Raw genomic sequence first — 26,111 nt, 5'->3', positions numbered from 1 at the left:
GGAATTATAGACGAGTAGCACAGCATGCGTGCCGATAAGACATTTACAGTCACGCACTTGCCACCACGCATATTTTTGGCGGCCAGCCGCATAAATTGTTCAAATTTTGGACAAACGGCCGGCTGCCAGACAGACAATTGCAAATAAAGGGGGTGGCGATGTACTGAAATACTGAAATGCCATCAAACGTTCATCTGTTTTATGACCCCCATTAAAACGACGTGCTGTAATGGAAATGAAGCAGTCGTTAAAGACTTAAGACTTGAGATGAAATCATCGATTAGCGCATAGAATCCACATCCACATCCACATGCAAATTAAAGACTTGTTAATTAAGTGAATTTAAAATTGCACACTTTAATATTAGTTTCGTTTCACTATTTCTGTTTGGTCTGTAACGTCATTAAATTGGTTTAGCTTTAGTTTTAGTTATTGATGCAAGTAGCTCGTTTGTGTAGCTCGGTAATGTGACTAATTCGAAATTCATCTAAACATTCACACGATTTCTAAGTGGGCGGGGCTCTGTAGACACTGTCGGAGGTTTGCTAAGTGAACGAATCTGATGCAGATGCAGCTGGAGCTGGAGCTCACATCTTCTGCTGGGCCAGCTCGTCGATGGTGCGGGCATTGGTGAGGGTCACCCAGAGCGGCGCCTGGATGCTGGCCAGCGAGTAGCTCTCGGCGGCGTCCAGGGAATGCGATTTGCGCATGGTGGGCGACTGGCGGCCACCACTTCCAGCTGCTGCTGCTCCTCCTCCACGGCGGCGGTCCCGCTTGGATTCCCGCTTGGTGAAGGCAGCAGCCGCCTCGCTGCCACCACCACCACCACCACCAACACCGCCTCCACTTGCACTGCTGCTGGCGGCCCGGATCTCCTGGAGGCGACTGCGCCGCTTGGCCAGACCAGCAGGATCATCGCGCACACTGGCCGTCTTGCGCAGCTGTGGCGGTGGTGCCAGCTGCGATGCGGTCTTGGCCGGCGGTACCTTCACAACCGGCTCCTGGCGCTCTGCTTGGGCATCTGCGTCCGGGATCTCGGTGTGGGGCGATGCCTGCTCCAGTTGCTGGTTAGCCAATTTGGCTAACTGTTAGCTCGAGGAGATGGACATCTTGTAGGAGGTGGTGTCCATCGGTGACTCCGCATTGAACATCTCCGTCTGCGTTTGCTCCACGTCGCTGCAGCGCTCCTCCAGCACAGTGTCCAGCTCCAGAGAGGTGAAGCCCTGGCTTAGGCTTCGTTCAGGACGTAGACTGATAGCTCGCGACGATCGGTAATCTGTGGATGGTGTGCGGGTAATGGGAAGAGAGAATTTCCTTTAATCAATGTTGTCTGTTTGCATTTGGTCCTTCGGGCAGGATATATGATGCAAAAGGGTGTATGTGTGTGTGGTGTATGTGGTGTGTGTGTGTGTGAAGGATATGAGTTATGTCGAAGGAGACACATTGAAAATGTCACGGATGTGCTGGTGTCACGCGTCGAAAATGAGAAAAACGTGGGGTGAAAAGTGATTTACTTGCATCGCATCTCAGCAATACCCGTTATATTTCGGCCAAGCGAGCGAAAGCACTTCTTATTTTCCCATTTTCTTAAACAAATAATGGGTATATGCTCGCCCCAATGCTGTATAAATACGTGAAATACGAACGGTGTGATTTAAGCTGTGTGAACAGAGCGTGAAAAAATATAGAAAATGGCAGAAAAACTACTGTGTGATTCCATGCAAATGTAATGTGAGTTTGATTAGTTTATGGTGTCCAAAAAAGTAATTAAGAATGAACATTTCACGTGCTGCAAAATGAACATTCTGTTTAAATGATTAACTCAATTTGCTTTCAGTACCGGCAACAAATAAAAAATGTGCACCAAATAAAAAATGTGAAAATATGTGAAAACAAGAGGGGCAAAATTGGTTGGGGGACACAAAAAAAAAGGAAACAGAAAACAGACAAAGGCATCTGCGGTGATGCGTAATCGTTTTGCGAAAATGTGTGCCAAAAAACGCGTGTCCCCATTTTGGGTGTGCGCAAAATATGTGTGTGTGTCCATGTGTGTGTGTGTGTGTTTGTGTTGTTTTTGGGGCCAAGAAGCGACACAGCCAAAAACCAGTGTAGTTTGCGGTTGTCGCTCCTCGTTTTTGGGGTCCTGCGGTTGTGTCGACCTCGTCGACACCACCTTAATCATCATCGTTGCGGCGCTGCACAGTGAGAAAAAATGCCACGCAAATGGGTTGCACATTTTTCATTTTTTGTGCATTTTCCACTTCATTTTCAGCACAGTTTAAAGAGTTTTTTAAAGAGGAAAAGTAGCTTGAAAATGGTAAACAGTTGTGCAATCCTTGACAAGGCAAGAAATGCCAGACTTAATGATACCTATGCTTAAAAGGGTATTGAATTTGCCTATTTAAAATATGTATTGTCTTCTCATGTGCAGTTTTATATTTCTCTTTTTTTATCAACAATATATTGATTATTTCGATAAGGGGAAAAAGAGCTTGCGAAACTGCACTTAATCAAGGGTATCAGCAGATTGTGACGGCATTTGCTGCGTGAGTTTCCGCTGAAGAAGGGTTGACTGCGCCTGTGTGTGCTTGTGTGTGTGCTTGTGTGTGTGCTTGTGTGTGTGCTTGTGTGTGTGTGTTTGTTTATTTTTTTTTTCTGCCAGAGTGTTTTATTTTCTTTTTTTTTCTCTTTTGCTCTATGGAACCTGAAGTGGCGGATTCACATTCAGTTGACGCCCCGCGTTCTGAATATGAAATTTACAGTTATAAAAATGTTTCTGCGTGTTCGTGCGTGCATAAAGCACTGGAACCTGCAACCTGAACCCTTGCACGACAGCGTGGCTTTGTGGGCGTGGCAACTCCGGGGGCGCTGTGTGTGCGTGTGTGTGTGGGTGTGTGTGTCGCATTGCTAAATAAGCGGGCAAGCTACTATACTATTATACTAGCCCCCCGTCAACAGTTTTTCCTGTTTTTTTGTTTTTGTTTCTGTTTCTGTTTGTGTTTGTGTTTTTTCCCCCAACTGCCGTTGCCCCCGCAGCTTTTCCCCCGTTTCCCCATTCGATTTTGTGAAATGCAAACAGGACGGCGAGCGCCCAAAGGTATGCTATGCAAATGCAAATGCAAGTCGGGCTACTCTATCTCCTTCTCTCTCTCTCTCCCTCTCTTCGCTTGACACTTGCAAAGCAGCTCACACACACACACACACACATGTGCCTTACTTTCTAGCAGTTAAGTTGTGCTGCTTTCACTCAACTCACGTTTTCCGTAGTTTGCTTTTCGGTGGGAAACACGGCTGCCCAGCAGAATGTGAATAAATTGAATCTTTTTGCCGTTTCGATAAGAACTTCCATATTGTCGGAATGGAATATATATGTTTCATAAATATTAAATTGATAGGAAATGACTGGAAATCTGCAAACGATGTGTACTGCTATATTTTCACCTACGAGTTTCTTTAACAACGTGTGAATAATGCATCAAGAAAGATATTTCAAGTTTTAAAATTAAAAACAAATTTAAAAGAGAACGTGAACCGATTTCGCTCAGTGTGGGTGCTATCAGAATGGCTAATGCAGCTGTGTTCGGATTTTGTGGGGATTTTGGTTTGGATTCTGCACTGTCCACTGACAATGACAATTCAGTGCCGTCGTACAAAGGTACATACATATGTACATATGTATGTACATAGTACATTTGCGACATGCGGGCTCTTAAAAAACAATGATTATGATATTGATGATGCGTCGTCGGGCTCTTTGTCATCCTTTTGTGGATTGCCAACTTTCTTTCTTTTATGCTGGCAGGCCGATCCAACAACAATGGTCGACAGGTGTATTAATGGCCACGACATGGCACAGATTAAGGGGAAAACTGGCGAAGTGAAAGCGAGTCGAGTCGAGTCGAGTCGAGTGTGTATAGTATACTATATATATCAGTGGGCAAAAGAGCTAGAGGAGTGCAGTTAAATGTGAATGGGGGCTGTATATGCTCGTAAAGTGAGGGCACAGATGAATTTTGTATCTGCACTGAAGCAGGTGGGTAATGCAAGGGATGCATGATGCTGGGATGCTGGGATGCAGTGATGCAGGTTGCAGGATGCAGGATGTCGTAAAATACGGACAAGTCATTCGGTCTGCGAGTGGCTGCAAAACCAGAGATAAAAAAGAAAACAAGAAAAGAAACGTTCTTTGTACACACATTACATTACGACATTCAAACTCACTAAGCCTATGTATTGGACTAAATCTGACCAGGCTGACGGCATGGTCCTGCATATCGTAGTTACGCCTCCTGTCCCTCTCCCTGGCCAACTTGGCCCTCCTACGCAGGCAGCAGATCACCAGGAGCGCCAGGATGGGGAAGCCGAAGATGCAGGAGACGATCGGTATGACAATCGACTCGGGTGAAACTGAAATGGGTGTAAAAAACATATGGATTGATTAGATTCATGCATTTACTTATTCATCATTCGGCATAGTGACGAAGCGCACCTACAATAATACTATACTACTATAACTAAATGTTGAGAACTTAGATAATAAAATTCCAGCTTAATGCCCAAACGTGTTGCTTTTCACTACATGTAGCCATGTTAAAAATGAATCTGCTGTTTCCCTAATCCAAATGTAAGTCACCACGTAGAACACTCCATTTATCCGTTTGTACCTGACTCCATCTATCTATCTTAGCTTGCCCATCTTTAGGCAAATATTTTGACCCGAAATTTATTGAACATTTCCTTGGCCTGGCCGGAAAAAAGTGGAGGGCACTTCCTGCTCCAGCAAGTCCACTTAATCGCACTCAACATCGCAGAACCGTGTACACATTCTTGACCCCACCAGGTCGCATTCTGCCACATTTTGCCACATTTTGCTATATTTTTGCCTACTGGCTGTGTGACCTTGCCCAACCTTATTTGCCCCCATTATGCCAATGTGTATACACCACCACCCCCCCTTCCCCAACAAACAAAACAAAAAAAGAGGAAGAAAAGGCAAGGCAAAAACAATTCGGCCTTGCCAAATGATGCACGAATGTTAATCGGCCGAGTTTGTGGGGCTGTCAACGCCCCAAAATCAAGGGGGCCCTAATTGTTGTGGTTGTTGTTGTGGTTGTGGGCTTGGTCAGCCGCAGAAATGCCATCAGCATTGCCATCAGCAGAGAGCAAAGATTATTTATTTATATGTTTATTTTATCACAATAACCAAGTGCTGGAATGGCTGGTTTTATGGCCAACGCAAACTCATAATTCCGGAGCTCATCTCATCTCCGGTTCATTTGCATGGCCCCCACCCCGCCCCCCCAAAAAAGTAGGCAACATTTATCAGCACAAACTCGGGATGGGAAAAATTATGGGAAATTGTGTGGGCTAAAAGCGACGAGAAATGAACGAATTTTTAAAGGGGCAGTAGTGGGGGGAGTGTGGGGTAGTGTGGGGAAGTGGCACATTCCATTTAAGCCATTTGCATTTTCCTACGTTAGCCTGTTTAATTTCGGCTCTTAGCCATAAACTAAGCCGAGGCATATCTGCATCCACCGCCATTTAGCCCCATTTCGCCTTCTTAATTCCATTAGGTATAATTAGCAAAAACAAAACAACATTTATCCCACCGACATAAAGAAAACATTTTAAACATGTTTCTTACCCAAAATCATCCACTTCACATGCTGCGCGTACGTGTGTTTCCCTTAGGGAATGCCACTCTTAAAGTCTTACAATAATAAGTATCACACTGTGTTTCATTTCGTTATCAACTGGGGAAATTTACCACAATTTACTAAGAAAGCAAATTCGAATAAGGAATTTAAATACAAATACGCGCACATGTCGAACTGAAAATGTGTTTACGTTTCAGCTATTTAAGTACAAAATAAATAAAATATATGTACTTCAGTTTGAGTGAATCCTTTAAGTGCTCTGAACACGAGGTTAAACAGGCTTAAGCCAGTGCTTCCCAAGGATAATTTCCTTGTTTCGCTGGGCTGGACTAAATCCCGCCAGGACTTACAGTCCTAACTGATCCACCTGGTGAACTTATCCCACCCGCAGCAGCAGCAGCGAATCCAATCCCCTGACCCGGCAACCTCATTTGCCAGTCCCACTCAAGCCACTCATACGTCACAGCCAACCACCCTGTACCACCCAGCATCACCCTGCACCACCCAGCACCACCCTGCCTCACCCTGCACCACCCAGCACCACCCAACACCACCCACAACCAACTGGCACCATTCGTCCTTGCCAACGGATGCTCTAATCTAAGTCACAAAGCCATGGCCCAAATTTTGTTTGTCGAAAAAGTAGCATAAAGGCAACAAATTGGAAAGAAAAAAAAACGAAAAGCTGAATACCCTGCCAAGTTTTGAAAAAGGTTTTCGGCAAAAGATTATTCAAATGAATGAAAGTTTTGAAACTATGTAAATGGATGCTAATATCATTACGGCGGGATATTGCCTGCATTAATTACTCGCAAGTGCAACGTAAACATTGAAACATAATTAAACACCTGTATTTATTTGGACTGCACACAAAGTTTTAGCATTTTCAAATTACGAAATTACAAAATGATATGAATAACTAACTGCTCAAAAAAAAGGTAGAATACGCTTAGTGTTTATTTATCCCCCCCAAAAGAGCGCTTGAGTGTCACTTTATTCGCAACTTTATCGACTCGCAGGGCAAAGAGAGAGGGAGGTCCTTTAGATATAAAGGATAAGCCCACACCCGGGTTAAATGGAGCACTTGATGTTGGCCTGACATTATTCGATTAAGTTCGCGTTCGATCAGGAGCGCCGACACAAAATGTTTGCTGCTGCCTTATCAGCGCCTCAGCTGGATTTACTCGACTTTGTCCATCAGCAGCTCCTTGCGGGCAAAGGACTCGGCGGCGGCGGCGGCTGCAGGACTCCCAGGCATCCCACAGCTCGCGGCTGCCTGCGCCACTGAATCCAATTAACGCCTTCAAAGTGACAGTTCAAATTTACACAAATTGATGGCGCGAAGTGGGTGAATCCTGCGTCCTGCGTCCTGCATCCCTACTCCTTAGCATCCTGAAGATGGAGTTCTGTAGCCGCGGACGGCGAGTCATCAGACGTCGTTTGATGCCCAGAAATATTCAATAAATACAATAAAAATAATGCCTCTGCCCCACTCAGACAGACGCGTCCTTTGAATCGAAATTAAATGTTTGCATATTTGACATCGGCGATGGAATAGGAATGCGCCACAAAGGCAGCATCGCCAGCATAAACAAAGCCCATCGAATGTGCGCAGTATACACACAATACACACAGAAAAACACACAAATATTCTTTCCTTTCTCGTTTTAAAATAAATTTAGTTTTTTCGGAATTTTCGTGCAACAATAATCGCTTCTTTGGCGAATACTATGGATATAATAGTTCACATATGAATTCCCATGCCTCGTTGAGCTTGTTTTTTCATTCGTAATCGATTTGTATTGAAAATTGTATTTTTTGCAAAATCTACAAATAAATTCTAGAATTTAGCCAAAAATGTATTTCCCTAAAATAAAAATTATAACAAATTATAGGGATCGTTAACATTGGTAGTTAGCTCTTTAAAACAGCAACTCATGCTGATGATTATAATAAAGCTTTGGTTTTTTTTTTGAGTGTATAAAGTCAAGTCGGCACAGACAGATATGCTGGGTACACATACACCCATATAGTAGCGTAAAGTGATTTCTCCAATTCGAATATATTCCCATCAAAGTCAACTCGAGCTTGATTGCGGTTCAACTCAAGGCGGGCAAAATGTGAAAGGTTAAGGGGAAAAGGGGGGAAATGTGGGGGGGGAGGGTGCAGGGAGGGGGAGCCAACTTTGAAGTCCGGAAGGCATTTGCGGAGAATAGTTTGCATTTAATAGAGCCCCAAAGTTTCACTTTGATACGCAGCTACAGCCGAGCAAATCGGGCCAGCAAATTCCCGCCCAAATCAAAGTCAGTGGTGGTGTCCTGTTGTTGACAGGATTCTGGCCAAAAGCTGGAGCACTCGTGGTGACCAATAAAATGCGGTTTTACGACCAAGACTCCCTTTCCCTTCCCCTTGCTCTACACACAAACACAACCCATTCGATATGGTCAAAACGAACGTCTCAGCTGCAAACAGTCGAAAGCTGTTGACAACATTAGCATGATTAAATTACCAAAAAGGGATTTGTTTTCCATCAGAAAACAACCAAATGTGGTGGTGCGCTTCGTTACTACAGCATGAGCTATACATACAAATATGCACTATAAATATAGCAAAATAAAACCCAAGGTGCCCCATTAAAACTATTAAACTATAAAACTACTAACCTTTTAAACTATAAAACTACAAACCTATTAAACTATAAAACTACAAACCTATTAAACTATAAAACTACTAGCCTATTAAACTATAAATAATACTTACCTTTTAAACTATTAAACTTCTAACCTATTAAACTACAAACCTATTCAACTTCTTTCTATTAAACTATAAAACTACTTTCCATTAAACTCTTAAACTACTAACCTATTTAACTATTAAACTACTAACCTAGTAAACTATAAAACTTCTCCTAGTAAACTATAAAACTACTAACCTATTAAGCTATTAAACTTCTGCCCATTAAACTATTAAACTACTGCCCTTTTATTTATTAAATAACTTCGCCCTCGCTCGTATAAATTCGCCATTCCAGCACTGACTATTAAATTCAGCTTACACCAGTGGAACGTTTTAAAAGGGGGGTAGAAATACAAAAAAAAAAAATATATAAAAAAAAATCGAACATTTAAGTATTGTTCGCGGAAAGAACCGCCCCCAGTTGAGTTTTCTCTTTTCGGGAAATGTGAAAAACGAGAACTCCCCGTCGAAAAAAGCGAACAGGCATTCGAGTGTTTCGCTAAGTAGAATGCATTGTTAACTTATCAATGGAGCTGAAGGACATCACATTCCTGTTATATCATTTTATCGGATGAGTTTACGCACTTTTTCTCCTTGTCGTTTGTTTTTTTTTTTTGGGAGGGAAATTGTAATGGGCAAGTTTTTTCTCCATCTGCGATTCTTTTTGTTTGTTTTTTTTTTTTTTTTCATTTTTCGTTTATTTATTTTTTTTTTGTATACCATTTTTTTATACCATTGCTGTCAGCATGGACGAAAAGTTGTATTTTGTGTCGAACTGACAAGGTGGCGGCAACTCGAGTGCCACGCCCACAGGCCATGCAGGGCGCTGACACAGACATATGCCGCCCACCAGTCACCACCACGCCCCCGTGCCGTCGATAATGCCCGAGATGTACCCTGTGATTGTAGTGCGGATTGGGGGATTGGGCAAATGAGAATGGTTATGGGCCTACAGGCGGGATGAGCTGCAGTCTGGGTTTTTTTTTTGTTTTTTATTCATGTTTTTTGGGCACCGATAAGGCGGGCAGGAAAGTCGACAATGTTGTCGACAAATTTCGACGGCACAGAAGCGAAGCCCTGCAAATGTGACGAAGGAGCCATTCGCTTAATAAAGACGCCAGCCTTCGTCACACAATAAAAAATGAAAGCAATTTAAGCGGTAATATAAAGTTTAGCAAAACTGCAAGTTGCTTTTACTTGCTAACAGCTGTAATTACATACAAATAAAAGTTTCTTTTAAGTAAATAAGAAACTCTAGCAGTTTGGTTACAGAACAGTGTGCTTTCAAGCGGAAAATCCTTCGAGATTTCGGTAATATTATTTAAGTGAAGAAACCGTACATCATAATATTGTATCTTAACATCACAGGGTGGGGAAATATTCATAAGAATTACCAAACACCAAATACAAATTTGTAAAGTGGGAAAGAAATCAGTGGAATTGCTTTAAAAAGGTGTCCAAAAGTATGTGCTCCTTTTTACTGACTACTTCTAGGCTTTAATTTTAAAATCCTCGTGTTTTGCAGGAAAAACCCACGCTTATTTGTTTTCCGTGCAGCCTTTAAGACTCTAATTTGTGAGCGGCTCGAGGCGCTGGTGACATTGGCGCCAGCTGGAGAAGCCCAGCAACTTTCCACCCAGTTTTCCCAACCTTTTTCTTTTTTTTTTTTTTTGTTTTTCCACCCACTCAACTGATGGCGACACTTGCCTGGCACAATCAACAGCTAAATTCGAGTGCGACTCTTTGCAATTACTGCGACTTAGACTTGTCTAATTGCTGAATGGAGCAGGGGAAATGGGAAATGAAGCAGGGGAAATGGGGAAATGGGAAAATGGAAATGGAGCCTAGTTCATGCTTAAACTGTTTGGGGCCAAGTTTTGGGATTGGCCTGTGAGCCAGTTCGAAAGCCAAGCAAAGTTGGTCCTGCCAACGAGAAACTATAAAAAAAACAAGAGAGAACGCTATAGTCGAGTTCCCCGACTATCTGATACCCGTTACTCAGCTAGTGTAAGTGCGAAGGACAGTTTTTGGCGGTTTGTGGGCGTTAGAGTGGGCGTGGCCAAAAGTTTTTTGGCAAATAGATAGAAATTTACAAGACTAATACAAAAATGAAAAAATATCAAAACATTTTTCAAAAGTGTGGGCGTGGCAGCTTTGGGCGGTTTGTGGGCGTTAGAGTGGGCGTGGCCAAAAGTTTTTTAGCAAATAGATAGAAATTTACAAGACTAATACAAATATGAAAAAATATCGAAACATTTTTCAAAAGTGTGGGCGTGGCAGCTTTGGGCGGTTTGTGGGCGTTAGAGTGGGCGTGGCAAAAAGTTTTTTTGCAAATCGATAGAAATTTACAAGACCAATACAAAAATGAAAAAATATTAAAACATTTTTCAAAAATGTGGGCGTGGCAGTTTTGGGCGGTTTGTGGGCGTTAGAGTGGGCGTGGCAACCTGAATCGACAAACTTGCGCTGCGTCTATGTCCCTGGAGTCTGTATACTTAATCTCAACTTTCTAGCTTTTGTAGTTCCTGAGATCTCGACGTTCATACGGACAGACGGACAGACGGACGGACAGACGGACATGGCCAAATCGACTCGGCTACTGATCCTGATCAAGAATATATATACTTTATATGGTCGGAAACGCTTCCTTCTGCCTGTTACATACTTTTCAACGAATCTAGTATACCCTTTTACTCTACGAGTAACGGGTATAAAAATATATAAAAAAGTTGACGCGCCAGCCGGCGGAGAAATCGGAGTCAATGCGGATAATGAGGACTCGGTTGTCAGCTCATGCAAATTAACGCCGGCAAACGGGGCGACTAATTGGGATGCGGATGGATTGGGAGGCCGGGATGTGTGCATGACGACGAGAGACTGATGGTGAATCCACGGATCTGGGGATATCCAGATCCAGGACTGGCACGCGACCCCGTTGGCTGACTGACTGCAGTGACTTGAGTTGCGTTGAGTTGAGTTGATTCGATTTGATTTGATTTGATTACTAGAGCGGAGGAGCACGGGTCTTTATCCGGCAAATGTTCGTAATTAACTTAAGGCAGTTCGCGAAGGAGTGCCTCTCATTTGCGACGCGGCGATAATTGATTGTTGCCCCAAAACGGTGACAAATCCCACTTGGGCTCTTCTTTTGATTAAAAACGACGTGGATGCTGGAAAAAAAAAAAACCCTGCAGAGCCTGCAGAAAGGATATACATACAGCAGGCAATATGTTGGAGAAAGAAAAAAATCAATAACCATAATGATGGTTATTAATTTACACAGAGCGCGCAAGCATGATTAAAAGCGCTTCATAAAGTCAACCCACTTGATTAAAAAAAAATATCGCATTCGCGGCAGTTTAAGTAATTTGCACAATTTCAGCTGAACTTCAAGATTCAACATGGACATGCAAATTTAATGCGCATTAACAGGAAGCTATTTTGATTTCAGTTGCTCGAAAATTCATGAAATGCATGCCAAATGCACAGTAATTACTTCCTTAAGTGCATGTGGCTCCACAATAAAACGCTCAACTCACTCCGCACTTCTCGCTCCTCACAAAAAAAAAAGAAAACAAAATTGGCCTAAAGTAACATTGAAGTGAAATTTAAGAAAAGTCGTGAATTGTGCAAATTACTTTTATTATTTATGGCCAAAGTTGCCGTAAGTAATGTGCTTTTTTTTACAACTTTTTTTGGTAATTCGCTTTTGGTAATTAAAATATATGTGCGCTCAGTATGATAAAATTGCATTTCCACAGACAAAACAAAGTTTTTTTGTAAACAAATTTTGATTAAAATTGTTTGTTGGGTGATAAAAAAAATAAATCAAATTCCCTGTGAAAATAAGGTTTTTTTACTGCAAATGTTGATAGCACAAAATAAGTAATGTTTACTGCAAATGTTGATAGCACAAATACTGAGCGCCACTTGAAAAATGTTGTTAAATTAAAGATATCTTTTATCTATATAGAATTTGTTAAAAATTTAACTTGCGATGTGTATGATAAAATGGCATTTCCACAGACAAAACAAAGTATTTTTTGTGAACAAATTTTGTTTAAAATTGTTTGTATAATTTATAAACTCAGCTGTTGGGTGATAAACAAAAAATAATTCAAATTCCCTGTAAAAATAAGTTATGTTTACTGCAAATGTTGAAAGCACAAAATAAGTTATTTTTACTGCAAATGCTAAAAGCAGAAATACTGAGCGCCACTTTAAAAATGTTGGTAAAATTTAAGATAACTTCTATCTATACAAAATGTTTAAAAAAATTCATTTTGAGTTAAGGACTCACCCGTTGGGTAGACAACGATGGTCGTTGGGCGATTCTTGCTGCCGGTGGCGGCGATGAAGGTGGCCACCGTTTGGGCCTGCAGCGTGGCCATGGTGCTGGTGGGGATTGGCAGCGGTATGGGCAGTGTGCTCATCACCGCCGTCGTTGAGGATGCGATGAAACCGCTGAGATTGGCCGTCGGCAGATATGCGTCCGCATCCCCCGCACCTCCCGCTGCTCCCACGACTGCCGTGATGTTGGCGGGAAATGAGAACGCTGGCGGCTGGCCGCTAAACACATCCGTTGGGTCACTGCTGTCGTCGCTAGTGGTGGTGTTGATGCTGCTGCTGCTGGTGGTGCTGCTGCTGATGGTGGTTGGGCTGATGGTGGTGGGGCTGATGGGTTGATCGATTCCCTGGCCGCGGGCCACGTCCACCACGTCGAGGGCCTGGAGCAGGAGGGCGGAAACGGGCAGATTGCTCACGTGCTGGGCGGGATTGGAGCGGGCCACTTGGGCCACTTTGGCCAGTGTGCGGCCAAGCAGGCTGCCCAATTTCCCTGTTGATTCCTTGTTATGGTTCTCCTCTGCTGCTTTTTCCACTGCTGCTGCTTTTACAGCTTTTCCGGTTTTTCCCACTGAATTCCTGAGCTGAACTCCGCTGGCGGTCATATTGTTTAATAATTTCGCAGCATAATCGTAAATTTCAATGAGCATTAGATGGCCGCAAATCCTGGCTGCATGCAAGAGAAGTGTTGCTAAATGTTTGTCCACTCAGCCACTCTAATTGCTTTAATGAATCACTTGGCCAAGCACACACACAGCGTGTGTGTGTGTGTAAGCGAGTGTGTGTGTGTGTGTGTTGGGTGGGTGAAAGTGGGCAGGAGTAAAAGTTTCGGTTGGCGAAAGTTTGAGCAACCACGATTGATTGCGATCAGGAGTGAACCCCCCGCAAAGGCTCTAAGTGCTCATCCCCCGGGATTTTCCCAAAGGACTAACCCATTAGGAATACCGAAATAAACCACAAAAGGCCAGTGAATTCCTACACAAATTTAATTTCATTGCTTAATTTAACGTGCGTACACGAATTACTGAATAATCGCAATGGTATATATACATTTTTAACTAAAAGTGTGTATTCAGCATGGAAATTGGTAGATTTATTAAAGGAATATTTTCAACATTTATTAAGTTGATATTTGTAACATTTATTAGGTTAATATTTGTAACATTTATTGGGTTAATATTTGCAGCACTTATTAAGTTATCAATGCAACATTTAATAAGTTATTATTTGTAACACTTATTAAGTGAATATCTGTAACATTTATTAAGTTAATATTTGTAACATTTAGTTAATGTAACATGAGTTAATATTTGTTAAAGTTATTAAGTTAATATTTGTAACATTTATTAAGTTAATATTTGAAAAATGTATTGAGTTAATATTTGTTAAAGTTATTAAGTTAATATTTGTAACATTTATGAGGTAAATATTTGTAACATTTATTAAGTGAATATTTGTAACATTTATAAGGTAAATATTTGTAACATTTATTAAGTGAATATCTGAAACATTTATTAAGTTAATATTTGTAACATTTATTAAGTTAATATTTGTAACATTTATTGAGTTAATTATTATTAAAGTTATTAAGTTAATATTTGTAACACCTATTAAGTTAATATTTGTAACATTTATTGAGTTAATATTTGTTAAAGTTATTAAGTTAATATTTGTAACATTTATGAGGTAAATATTTGTAACATTTATTAAGTGAATATCTGTAATTATTTATTAAGTTAATATTTATTCAATATTAAGTTAATATTTGCAACATTTATTAAGTTAATTTTTTAACCATTTATTAAGTTAATATTTGCAACATTTATTAACTCAATATCTACAAGATTTATTAAGTTAATATTTGTAACATTTATTAAGTTAATATTTGCTACATTTATTAAGTTAATATTTGCAAAACCTATTAAGTTAATATTTGTTACACTTATGAAGTTAATATTTGCAACATTTGTTAAGTTAATTTTTTAACCATTCTTAAGTTAATATTTGCAACACTTATAAAGTTAATACTTGCAAAACTTTTGCCAAGAACACCACAGATAGCTTTAACACGTTCTCTCAACTTTATCCGCTGCTTGTAATAATTCCAATTGAAATGTTTGACTTGTACTTGCACCTGAAGTCGCAGCGATTGAGAAATGTAAATATTTACATTAGAACTCATACATATTTACGAAGTTCCCCTGACATCGTTGATTACTCCGGATTTTGGATTTGTTCGGCAGCACCGTGTTGGTGAACATGACTTTTAAGGGCTCCCCCGAAATGATGTAAGCAACTTTGGGGCGTTGGTGGTGACCACTCGAGGGAACCCTAAACCCGATTCCCAAATGACCAGCTCTTGACCTGCCTCCCATTCAATCTGCAAGTTTCACTCTCAAGCCCAAGCCCAATACCAATACCAATACTAATACCAATGCCCACTACCAATGCCAATGGCCAACTACCACACTTGTTGGCCACGCAAAAGCGCAAACATTGAATCGGCCAAGCCATCAAGTGAGCAATCCGGAGGAGCTTCAGCTCCAATGGCACTTGAAACCGAAACTGCCGAGGGAGCTATGATATAGATGCTTCTATATACACACACAAACATATATATATATATATGTATATATGTATATATGCAGATGGTGTACAAACGGAGGCGGATCTGGCGGATCTGGCGAATCCTGGTGGGGAAGGGACACTTTGGCGACAAAAGGCAATAAAAATATGTTAACTATTGCATGGGGCTCCGTGGACTAGCTTCATTACGACAAATCGAATCGAATTGAATCGAAGAAAGCGCTATTCCACCTCCTAGCGCAATTCCCATGCTTCATGCCCCATCTAGCATCCGCCCAACTCGCTCCATGCCCCAATGCCCCATGCCCCAAGCCACATGCCACATCCCATTCCGAACCCCTGCTGGTCACCAGAGACCACAATTAAATGGCCAAGCACGATTCCCTCTGCACAGCGAACAATTTGGCTGCCTTTTTATAGTGGCATTTGAAAATAGATTTCCAATTTAAAATCCATTGCTTTTTAAATTGCTTTTAATAATATAAAAGATTATTTAATAATTATTTTAACAAAATGGTGCACTATTCAAGTGCATACTCTACATATTCTTCTTTATATACATATGTACATTACTGAATACAAATCACTTGATTGCTCGATTATCACACTTTGCCTTCTTCTATACACTTCTACATATATGCAAGCACATAAAGGACACAACTTTTTGAACAGTGTTCCTGGGGGGATGGGTAGAAGGGGGGGAGCACCATGGACGCGCGAAATGAATCGTGTGGACATGGGGCACGAGTGAGTATATCGGATGGTATTGGATGGATGGTAGATGGATGGATGGATGGGTTTTCCGGCGACTCGGCTTGAGTTCCACTGAGGCTGGTGCCAGGATGCTAAAAACGCGCGTCCTTCGACTCATGTGAAGCGCACTTTGTCACTATAATTTCTGTGTAAATCTGCCAAAACAAGGATACCACAACACACCACACACACTCACAAAAAAAAAAAAAAAGGAAAGGGGGAAAAAAAAACACAACTAAATTGAACAGGATCGCGGGCGTCCGCTTACGTAGTAAATGTGTGAGATTGAGCCACGGAATCAACCCTTTACGTCGTTTCGTCCTTTTTATGCGCTCGTCCTTTTGTCAACCGCCTTATCCTGCCGCTCAGCACTCAGCACTCTGCACTCTGCACTTAGCACTCGCGTCGGCAGTCCGCCTGCCTTTGTAACGCGCACGGCGTTGGAAGCGCGCTTTTATAGACCGCCGGCCAGCCGGAGATTTTTCCCCACAGAATTTCCCAACGCTTTGCTCACGATTTTCCCACAATTTCCCCGAAAAGAGAAAATGGCCAAACGTAAGGCATTGGCATGGAGGAGAGGGGGGGGTGTGGTGGTCCGCTCTCTTCGCTTTGCGAGAAAAGCCAGAAATTTTTGAAAAGGAATTTCGTTATTTATTGTGCAAGACGAAAGACAAACAAAAGTCAATGCTTTTGTTCAGGTCGCCGACAATACAGAGGCAGAGATTCTTTAATTAATTCGGATTGTCCGCTCACGAATTTCAAATGACTTTGACCCAATTTAATTTTTAAGTACTCGTATATGATAAACAAATACGTTGTTGGCCGACGCAAAATTGAAATCAACAACAGGTTTCAAAACTGCGAGCAAGAAGTGCCCCAAAGTATGCAGTGATTTATTTTGGGGCCAAATGTGGATGTCAAATTATGTGCAGCATACTTTTGAACACCTCTCTCAAAAGTTATGAACCCGTGAAGATTCCTGTGGCAGCAGCAACAATGTTAATTATAATGCCTGCAGTTTTAATGCATTTTGCACAAACTTCTGCGTTGCTTAGAAAACTTTCAAATACCTGAATGCCTTAGAAAATACTTAACTGCTTCTTCTGAATTACATTAAAAATAATAATAATTTTGGAATGGTATAAATGCATTTTTGCACGTAATTCGTAATTTACTATTATTAATTAATTATTAATTATAATGCCTGCAGTGTTAATGCATTTTGCACCAACTTCTGCGTTGCTTAGAAAACTTTCATATACTTGAATGCCTTAGAAAATACTTAACTGCATCTTTTGGAGTATATTAATTATAATAATAATTTTGTTAAGTTATAAATGCACTTTTGCATGTAATTCATATTCACTTAACTTACTATTATTAATTAATTATTAATTATAATGCCTGCAGTTTTAATGCATTTTGCACCAACTTCTGCGTTGCTTAGAAAACTTTCAAATACCTGAATGCCTTAGAAAATACTTAACTGCTTCTTCTGAATTACATTAAAAATAATAATAATTTTGGAAAGGTATAAATGCATTTTTGCATGTAATTCGTAATCACTTAACTTACTATTATTAATTAATTATTAATTATAATGCCTGCAGTTTTAATGCATTTTGCACAAACTTCTGCGTTGCTTAGAAAACTTTCAAATACTTGAATGCCTTAGAAAATACTTAACTGCTTCTTCTGAATTACATTAAAAATAATAATAATTTTGGAAAGTTATAAATGCACTTTTGCATGTAATTCGTAATCACTTAACTTACTATTTGATGCAACTCAGTGACTAAAAAGCATAGCATATACATATGTACATACTTGATTTATGGCATTTATGTGAAATCACGTTTTCCTTTTTAATTGTCAGCTTTCCATTAACTTAAGTCATCGGCTGCCAATGTGCTAGCCATGTAGCCATGATGTCGAATCCAATTTCCATGCTGAATGCCATCAATTTCGAATATAAAGACCAACTGCAGAAACAACTGCATCTGGCTAATCAATGAGGTCACACAGGTTGCACATTGCATATTGCACATTGCATATTGCACTTTCCACTCGTTGTGAAATTTTACAAATTTAATTGCCTTTGTCGATGGTCCGTAGCCGTATGGAAAATGCATTTGGGACGAGTGCCGCACTTCCGGGAAACAGAAATAGAAATAGAAATGCCAACCGAAAATGGGTTGTCAAGCCAAAACAATAGGATATTTGTGGAATTTATTTTGCACTATTATTATTTTGCCCAAAAACAGTGCCACACGTTGGCAGTGACATGTCTGTTTTAGATTGCTCTTTTTATTGTTATTGTTGTTGTTGTTGTACCATAGATATATGTTCCAAAAAGTGCAGCACTTAAATTGCCCACATGGGGTCATCCGTATCCGTCTGGTTGGACAAACCAATTCAAATTTCCTAATCCTCGTTCAGCTTTTTGGCAAATACATACATGTGTGCATATTGAATCGTTATTGGATTGCCAGCCAGTTTTTAATGTCCATTTTTCCCAAATTGTAAACTGAAAGTCAATACGCTGGTTCAACTAATTTCATTAATTATTTACTATTTATTTCAATTTAGTTAGTAAATGGTAAATGCGCATAGGAAACAATTTAAGGCGCGTAGAGAAACGTAAAACGAAGTTGAAGGACGTAGAAAGTACTCAAAAGAACGTAGCAGAATGTAAAAGAGAAGTAGAAGCTCGTAGAGGAATGTAGAAGAATGCAAAAGAGAAGTAGGAGCTCGTAGAAGAATGTAAAAGAGAAGTAAAAGCTCGTATAATAATGTAGAAGAATGTAAAAGAGAAGTAGAAGCTCGTAGAAGAATGCAAAAGAGAAGTAGAAGCTCGTAGAAGAATGTAGCCGAAATAGCTACATTTATAGAGGATATATATAAAGGTTAAACAACATATAAATGTGAATCTATAAATGTAACCAAAGAACTGGGCACCCACACACTCCCTAGTAATTTCGAATTATTTAGACGAACGGACAAAAGGAGAAACGGACAAAACGGCGAACGAACGGACAAACAACCTTTCCTAGATAGACAAAATGATGAGCAGGCCATGCAAAACACCCGTTCAATTTTTCGAATCATGTACTCCATGATATGAAACTTCAGTTCCTTATTTCTAAGCTGGACAGCACCTCAGTTCAAATAGGCATTCGCATCGTGAACATAACACAAAACAGACGTAGTATTTTCACTAGTTTGTTAAGCAACTTATATACAATTTTGTAAAAGGAACTATACATTCCGATTTTCAAACTAAACCTGTATATTTGAGAAAAAATTTGGTTCCTAAAAAACTAAACTTTTGAAGTGAAAAAAAAGCAGCCACACGTTTTTCAGGAAATACCTGAAGGCTATACAAAAACATAAAAAAACTTGAATTTTTTTTGTTAACTACTAGCACCTATACCACTTTCTTTGGGTAAGTTATGGATGAATGTCCGAGGAGGAAATCGCTAATATACTTAATTAGCTTACAGATACATAGCTTATAGATACATAGAGCCGATCGGACTGACGATGGCCCCTTCGGTGCCCTCCAATGTGACGGTGGCCTCCAATGTGACGGTGACCCACAATTCCATGGTTCAGTGGTCCCGTGGCGATATTCTGGAATGGTTCAACGATACGCTCAAATGCAGCCTGACCAAAATCGAACATTTGTGCACTGGCGCAGCCTATTGCAATCTGATGCATATGCTCTTTCCCGACGTCATCAATTTGAAACGCGTGAAGTTTGTTTCGAATCAGGAATACGAGTTCCTGGCCAACTTTAAGGAACTGCAGAAAGCCTTCAATATGGTGGAAGTGAGTCCACCCGTGCAGGTAAATAAGTTGGTCAAAGGCCGCTGTGTGGACAATTTCGAATTTGCCGTGTGGTTTCGCCACTTTTTCGTTTCCAACCACAATGCGGAAAGGTTGAAAGGGTACGATGTACTGGCCTCTCGTGACCACCAGGACATCGGCCTGGGAAGCTCCCGATCGACCACACCAGTCTCGGCAACCAAGAATCGTCGTGGTATTGAGATCGTGAAGATATCACCGCGACGTGGTCAGAAGAAGGCTGCATACGAAGATTACATCGAGACTAACCAGAACAAGTCGCCGGCATTCAAGAAGGATGATCGTAAACAAGGGAGCACCACCGCAGAAGCACCAGTGCTTAAACCTAAGCCTGGTAAGTTTCCTCTAAATCAAAGTAATACAAAAGACAAAACCACGAAAGCCGCAATGCCGGCAAAGGAGCCAACCCGATTCAGCAAACGCTCTGTAAGAATCCCTCCACTCGATCTAACTGGCATATGCGCCGATACTCCACGTCCAATGACCCCGGCCATGGGGACGAAGTCCACCGAAAAACCTGGTCGCCAGAACGGTACTGGTCGCACTGGCCCAACAATGATCCAAACGCGAAAGCCATCTGTCCAAAACGCCAGTGAGCCTAAAAAGAAGGAAGCGGCTAAACGCATTGAAGCCGTCAACGAACGTATACATCGCCCGGAGCCGGAGAAACGGAGCCATGAATGTAAGCCCGAGAAAAACGGGCCTCGAATGGAGCAGTTGGGAGTTGGCAAGGAAAAGGAGTCCCTCCATAAGACGAACCCTAACGAGAACCCTGCTAAACCGTCTAATAACGAGAAAACAAATAACCAGAACAACAATACCCAGTATATCCATAGTGAGATCATCGAGATCTTCAAGTCGCCGGTGTACTTTACCGAAAAAGGCTCAAAGCCAAAAACCCATGATGATGATAGTGATAATGATGATGATGATGATGATGGTGCTATTCCCGTTGAACTCTCGAAAAATCTGGCCAAACTTTTGACATCTTGCGAACTCTCCAAAGAACAGCTCCTTGCCGAGGTGATGATTCACTGTGGCCTCCATCTGTATATCAAAAACACCGATGATGACGACGACGACGATGTGGACACGGCTGTTCAAACCACCAGTACGGATGCAGCCAGTGGCAGTCAAACGGGAAAAGCCGCCAAGCATTTGTAAGGATGGTGGAGCAATTCAAAATTATTAGTTTTTCAGTTTTTATGCTAAATTCAACTTTTCAACCGTCGCTGGTTTTGTTTTTCTTTGTTTGGAAATTATAAATTCAAATTTTGTAACCGAAACATGCGTGTCTTATTTAGTGGTTCACTTATCGTCCGCTAGGTGGAGTCGATGCTTTTGAGTTTGAATTAGTATTAAATAGAATGCGTGAAATACTAATTGTAGACATTGGTTCTGGTGCAAGCTAAGTAGCTTAAAGCTTTCACGCATCTTATTTAGTGGTTCACTTATCGTCCGATAGATGGAGTCAATGCTCTTAAGTTTGAATTAGTATTAAATTGAATGTGTGAAATACTAATTGTAGACATTGGTTCTGGTGCAAGCTAAGTAGCGTAAAGCTTTCAAAGCTTTGGTCGCAAAAGCTCCGGCCATATGACATTGGCAGTATCAAAAGTCGGTAGATATAATATAAAAAACGGGTAATCGCATCGTTTTCCCCGCAGTTGTTTACCAAGCGTGAACGCAGGCAGGAGATTAGTGTACGGCATAGCCCAGTCCGGAAGATGGCACTTAAGTTTGCAGCGAACCTGAACTTTTTGTTCACCGAGAGGGCAACGACGATCGCGGAGCGGATTCGTCTGGCCCACCAGAATGGCTTCCGAGCGGTGGAGATTCCCTATCCCGAAGGCGAGACGAGTGACGTGGTGACCGCCGTAAAGGAGACAGGCGTGGTGGTCAGTTTGGTGAATCTGGCCTTCGACAAGAGCGACGATCAGCTGCGTTTTGGATCCACCAGTGTGCCCGGTTCGGAGAAGCTGTTCCGTAGCCAGTTGGATGCGACCATTGATTTTGCCCGCCAGGTGAACTGCGGCAAGATCCATCTCACCGCTGGACTCTTCAAGGGCGGCCAGGAGAGCGACTACACAAAGACGTACACCTCCAATCTGAAGATCGCCGCCGATAGCCTCAGAGCCAGCAAAATGATCGGCGTGATAGAGCCAATTAACAAGTACGCCGTGCCTGGCTACTACATGAACTCGTACTCCAAGGCCGCCGGAATTCTGGCCGATGTTGCTGCCGACAACATACAATTGCTGGCCGATCTCTACCACCTGCAGCATTTGCACGGCAACGTGTCCAAGACACTTGAGGAGTACAAGGCGCTCATTGGTCACTTCCAGATCGCCCAGGTGCCGCATCGCCACGAGCCGGACGTTTCCGGTGAGCTGGACTACAGCTTTGTGTTCAAGGCGCTCCAGGACTTCGGCTACGATGGTTGGGTGGGCTGCGAGTACAAGCCCAAGACGACCACTGTCGAGGGCTTGGGTTGGGTCTCCAAGTTGGGCTACACGCTGTAATTACCGCATCACATATGGCACAAGGAACTGCTCTGCATTTATACACATGTATTTACAATTCTTACAAACATAAAATAAAAATGGTTTAACCAAAATTCTCGATTCTTGTACATACATTTTCAAAAGCTCAACGTTAAGAGTAAGCTATTTCTCTTGTTTTCAAGGCATTTTCATCGCTCTTTAACAATTGAATCAATCGGATTATTTTAAGTAAACAAAACTGGCGGTGTAGATCCTTTGATAAGAACTATTGCACCATAAAATCCTTCTTTTTTGCCGTGGAATTGTCATGCTTGCGTCAAAAGGTCATGGAATTGACCTACAGCAAGTGTGGAATAAAACAGTAGCGAGGAGTAAGCGATTAGATAAGATTAGATAGCAGGCAGATTCACATATCTCATCAGCCGTCACTCTCGCAGCGTATCACCCGCTTGGCATATTCGGCTATGTGAAGCACCCCGTGCTCCGGGGAGGCAATGTGCAGATTGCTTCCATTGCAGAATTTCGTGTTGATGTGCGGATTGTGCAGCTCGGCCACCAACGTGGAGCAGGCCGTCGACGAGTCCCCTGTGGACTTGAGCATTTTCTAGAACGAATAATGGTTATTTTATGGGATTAGAAAGGAGGAAATGTTCAGATCAAATTAAGGATTCCAATAACATAAATGTCAAGTCACTTTCCCTTGAATCATCATTCTAATTGCACTTAACACGAGTATAAACACTGACTATGCTGATAATGCATGCCCTCATTAAATAGATAGTGTTCTTATTATCTAATACAAAGGGCATTGGCAGAAAACTAGAACACATAGAAGTCCAAACCGCAAAAATATAACGAAGCAGTCGCTAGCATGGAAAGAAAACCATTGTTTGACCACCCAATATCTACATTTGTGGCTGGGTTATTGCCAATCAACTTACCATCCAGAATTCGTTACCCGGCAGGGCGTTTCCATCCCAAGCGTAGGAGACCACTAGCAGCATTCCGGCGTGCTCGGGATCACTCAGCTTTCGTGCTGGATTGCGCTTGGATATGAGAACCCTGATGCCGTCCTTAGGATGGCCGGGAATCTCTACCAGCGATCCGTTGCGTAGACCGCCGCAGTCGGTGATCGAAAACCAGGAGAAGTGCACGAGGCCCACGTGATTGAGTCTGTTGCCCAGCGTACGCATGCGCTGCTCAAAGGTCTCCATGAAGATGCGCTCCTGCTGCGCTGCTGCCTTCCACACGCCCAAACCGAAGCCCACCACATGGATGTACGCCAGCTTTTTCACGCGTTCAGCCCTCGCCTGTGCCTCTAGCAGCAGCATGTCGAAGCTGATGGCGTAGCGCCGCTTCATCACCAGATTGTCGAAGACGTCCTGCTTGTTTCTTGACGGTCCAAAGCGCTGATTGTCGATCACTGCCTGGCCGTGGATGAGATCCCGCGTGGCATAGAACTCGCGCCACAATCGTCGGTAGTCCTCTTCCCGCGATTTAGCCGGCTCATTCAACGCCATTCCGTATCCCCGTTCACGCGTATTCTGCTCACGAGCGATGACAATGTCCTGAAACTCCATTAGATTACGCCGCGACAGACGAGCTCCAATCATGCCCACTATAACCCCGGTCCGCTCCAGTGTTTTGGTGTCCAGATCAACGCGACCGCAGTTGGTGCGCTCGCCCTCGTTCACAAACTCCGTGTGGGAGCTCACGGAAAGCAGAGCGGAGAGCTTGATATCGTCGTAGCTGAGCACGTCCTCCAGCACCAGGGGCGCCTTCTCATTCCGAGTACCCACAGTCTCGAAGCCACTGGCCCCGGTCTCTCCGCTCAGCAGCAGGAACTTGTCGTTCCGTGCAAAGAAGCTGGCGCAGCGCTTCTCCAGCAGACGATGCACAAATCCGCAGAGCGATAACTTCCGGTAGATGGGCTTCTCCACCACGTTGCCTGTGGTGAAATGGGAGAAGTCGCTCAGTTGAGAGGGGGTTTTAAACATGAGAGCTGCTTACCCCATTGACACTTGTGCTCCAAGTACTGCAGGTAAAGGCTCAGTGTCCGTTCGTGTATTACTGGATAGGCGGACGCCACCTGCTGATTCATCCGGCTGATCCGCAAGGGAGATTGCCGGCATACTTTGACACTGTTCACGCCGAACTACAGGAGAAAAGTATAAGGATAAGTTCACATCGATGGGGGTTACCCGAGAGCAATACTCCAATACCTCCAGCGGAAACTCATCGGACTTCTTCATCACATCGCCCAAATCATTGTCTCCTCCGACGGGTTTCTTCATCTGCCGGCAATCCTTCAGCAATTTGCGTCCAAAATCAGTCAGAGGCGGGGAATCACCGGTGACCGCTGGCCAAACCTGATCGACTTCAGCTCCAAAGGTGGACATGGCTCTTGCGGTTTTACCTCTCAATTTACCGGTGGCGCTGCTAGTGTAACCTTTTGGGGCGGAAGTCCCCTTATATATGTATCAATTTCACAATTGCATTTAAATGCTTTGTGGTAAAAACTTGGTGATTGAATTTTCAGTTATTGTAGTTGAGCGATATTGATTGGTCATCGATATGCGTATTCGATAAAGGCTCACCAGAGATGTGACATTGAAACTATCGGCGCTAATACCAATAAATACTTTTATTATTATTTTTTTGCTGGAAATTTAAAACAAAAATTTAACACTAAAAAAAAAAACAGTAAAATTTAACCGTTATTTCAAAAATGCACTTTATATGTTGTGTTCCAACACCTAAAAGTGTTGTGAGACATAAATGCCTTCAATTGTGAAAGCCATATAAACAAATCATTTTCCATTTTAAGGAAATTTTCTTAAAACACTGAAAGCCGGTAGAAAAAGCAAAATGCCGGTTCGGCGATCTGGCAGCACTACCTTTTAGTGTGACCAATGGCAACTTCGGCATTGCGGGCAAAACAAGCGGCGGGCACACTGTGGATCGGATCCAAGCTGTTTTTGGTCGCCTCGAACTCAAAAAAAGAAACGTAAATCCATCGGAATTAAACGCGACTGTGGAAGGCGAACGGGGCGTGTAATACTTCTACCGTGAATCGATGGTCGGCTTGCGGAAAATAATAAGGTGGCAGGTGAAACGCGTATTCTCGTCTCGCTCGCACAAACACACCTCCTGCGAGGAACGGATAGCAACAACAAAAACAACTGAAAGAAGCGGCTAAGGCGCAAGTGAGATGGAGATACCTAGATGGATGCTAGTGGGGGAAAAGGAGAACGGAGAGAAGACAGAAAAATCAAATCCAAATCTAAAGATTCATCCCTTTTTCTGTTTCCTCTCTCTTACTTTCGTCACCTCCTTTTTCCCACTCTTCCTATCAGCTGTGTCTCTGTGTTCTCTTTTCTCCACGGCTCTTTCGATTTTTATTTTTTTTATTGTTTGTTTCTGTGTCTTTTTCATACGGTTGTTTGGCCAGCTAACGGTATTCCGTAATAAATGTTATTGTTGTCCGCCCGTTGTGTTGTTGCAAAATATTGCGTGTTTCTCTCCGACCTCTCTCACTCATCATCCTATCTCGCCCCGTCCCTGTCTGGCCTGCAGTTTATGCAGGTCAACAAAATCGCGATTTATTCTAGATCTCAGAAGTGATAAAGTACGCAAATGTGCTTATGAATATACTAATTTAAAA

The 26,111-nt window shown here is 42.2% G+C and overlaps 5 protein-coding genes across 8 annotated transcripts in view; 3 read left to right on the top strand and 2 right to left on the bottom strand.

Moving 5' to 3' along the window:
* Nucleotides 1-332: 332 nt before the first annotated feature.
* On the bottom strand, nucleotides 333-16,509 carry LOC6526005. Its single transcript, XM_039373771.1, is given in 4 exon segments — nucleotides 333-1,276; nucleotides 4,222-4,407; nucleotides 12,694-13,407; nucleotides 16,345-16,509. Coding segments are annotated over 3 exon segments (1,569 nt in total). The 5' UTR covers nucleotides 13,388-13,407; nucleotides 16,345-16,509; the 3' UTR covers nucleotides 333-587.
* Nucleotides 16,510-19,236: 2,727 nt separating this feature from the next.
* Nucleotides 19,237-21,174, top strand: LOC6526004 (microtubule-associated protein RP/EB family member 1). 3 transcript variants are annotated; one of them, XM_002101786.4, is made up of 2 exons: nucleotides 19,237-19,521; nucleotides 19,588-21,174. In XM_002101786.4, the coding sequence occupies exon 2, from the start codon at nucleotides 19,620-19,622 to the stop codon at nucleotides 21,105-21,107; it is 1,488 nt and encodes a 495-aa protein (XP_002101822.1). In that variant the 5' UTR covers nucleotides 19,237-19,521; nucleotides 19,588-19,619; the 3' UTR covers nucleotides 21,108-21,174. The 3 variants fall into 3 exon arrangements, with proteins under 3 accessions (XP_002101822.1, XP_015046584.1, XP_039228162.1); XM_015191098.3 differs by having other exon boundaries at nucleotides 19,580-21,174; XM_039372228.2 differs by having other exon boundaries at nucleotides 19,573-21,174.
* A 403-nt stretch (nucleotides 21,175-21,577) lies between these two features.
* LOC6526003 (putative hydroxypyruvate isomerase) lies at nucleotides 21,578-22,560 on the top strand. The gene has a single exon (XM_002101785.3). It carries the CDS (start codon nucleotides 21,671-21,673, stop codon nucleotides 22,463-22,465), a length of 795 nt encoding a protein of 264 aa, XP_002101821.1. The 5' UTR covers nucleotides 21,578-21,670; the 3' UTR covers nucleotides 22,466-22,560.
* Nucleotides 22,494-25,025, bottom strand: LOC6526002. Its single transcript, XM_002101784.4, has 4 exons — nucleotides 24,670-25,025; nucleotides 24,458-24,602; nucleotides 23,389-24,395; nucleotides 22,494-23,051 (listed from the first exon to the last, which is right to left on the bottom strand). Exons 1-4 carry the CDS (start codon nucleotides 24,844-24,846, stop codon nucleotides 22,866-22,868), a joined length of 1,515 nt encoding a protein of 504 aa, XP_002101820.1. The 5' UTR covers nucleotides 24,847-25,025; the 3' UTR covers nucleotides 22,494-22,865.
* Nucleotides 25,026-25,388: 363 nt separating this feature from the next.
* Nucleotides 25,389-26,111, top strand: part of LOC6525999 (mannosyl-oligosaccharide alpha-1,2-mannosidase IA) — a 58,692-nt gene continuing 57,969 nt past the window's right edge. The window contains exon 1 of one of the 2 annotated variants that reach the window (XM_015191097.3): nucleotides 25,389-25,549. The gene's annotated coding sequence lies outside the window, so the exon portion shown is untranslated. Of the gene's footprint in view, nucleotides 25,654-26,111 lie in introns of both variants that reach the window. The other variant, XM_015191096.3, reaches the window with a different exon arrangement.

The sequence above is a fragment of the Drosophila yakuba genome, chromosome X (assembly GCF_016746365.2).
Source record: "Drosophila yakuba strain Tai18E2 chromosome X, Prin_Dyak_Tai18E2_2.1, whole genome shotgun sequence".
NCBI classification, from domain to species: Eukaryota; Metazoa; Arthropoda; class Insecta; order Diptera; family Drosophilidae; genus Drosophila; species Drosophila yakuba.
The sequence above is the reverse complement of the archived record's forward strand: the minus strand, read 5'-3'. Positions and strand labels throughout refer to the sequence as shown.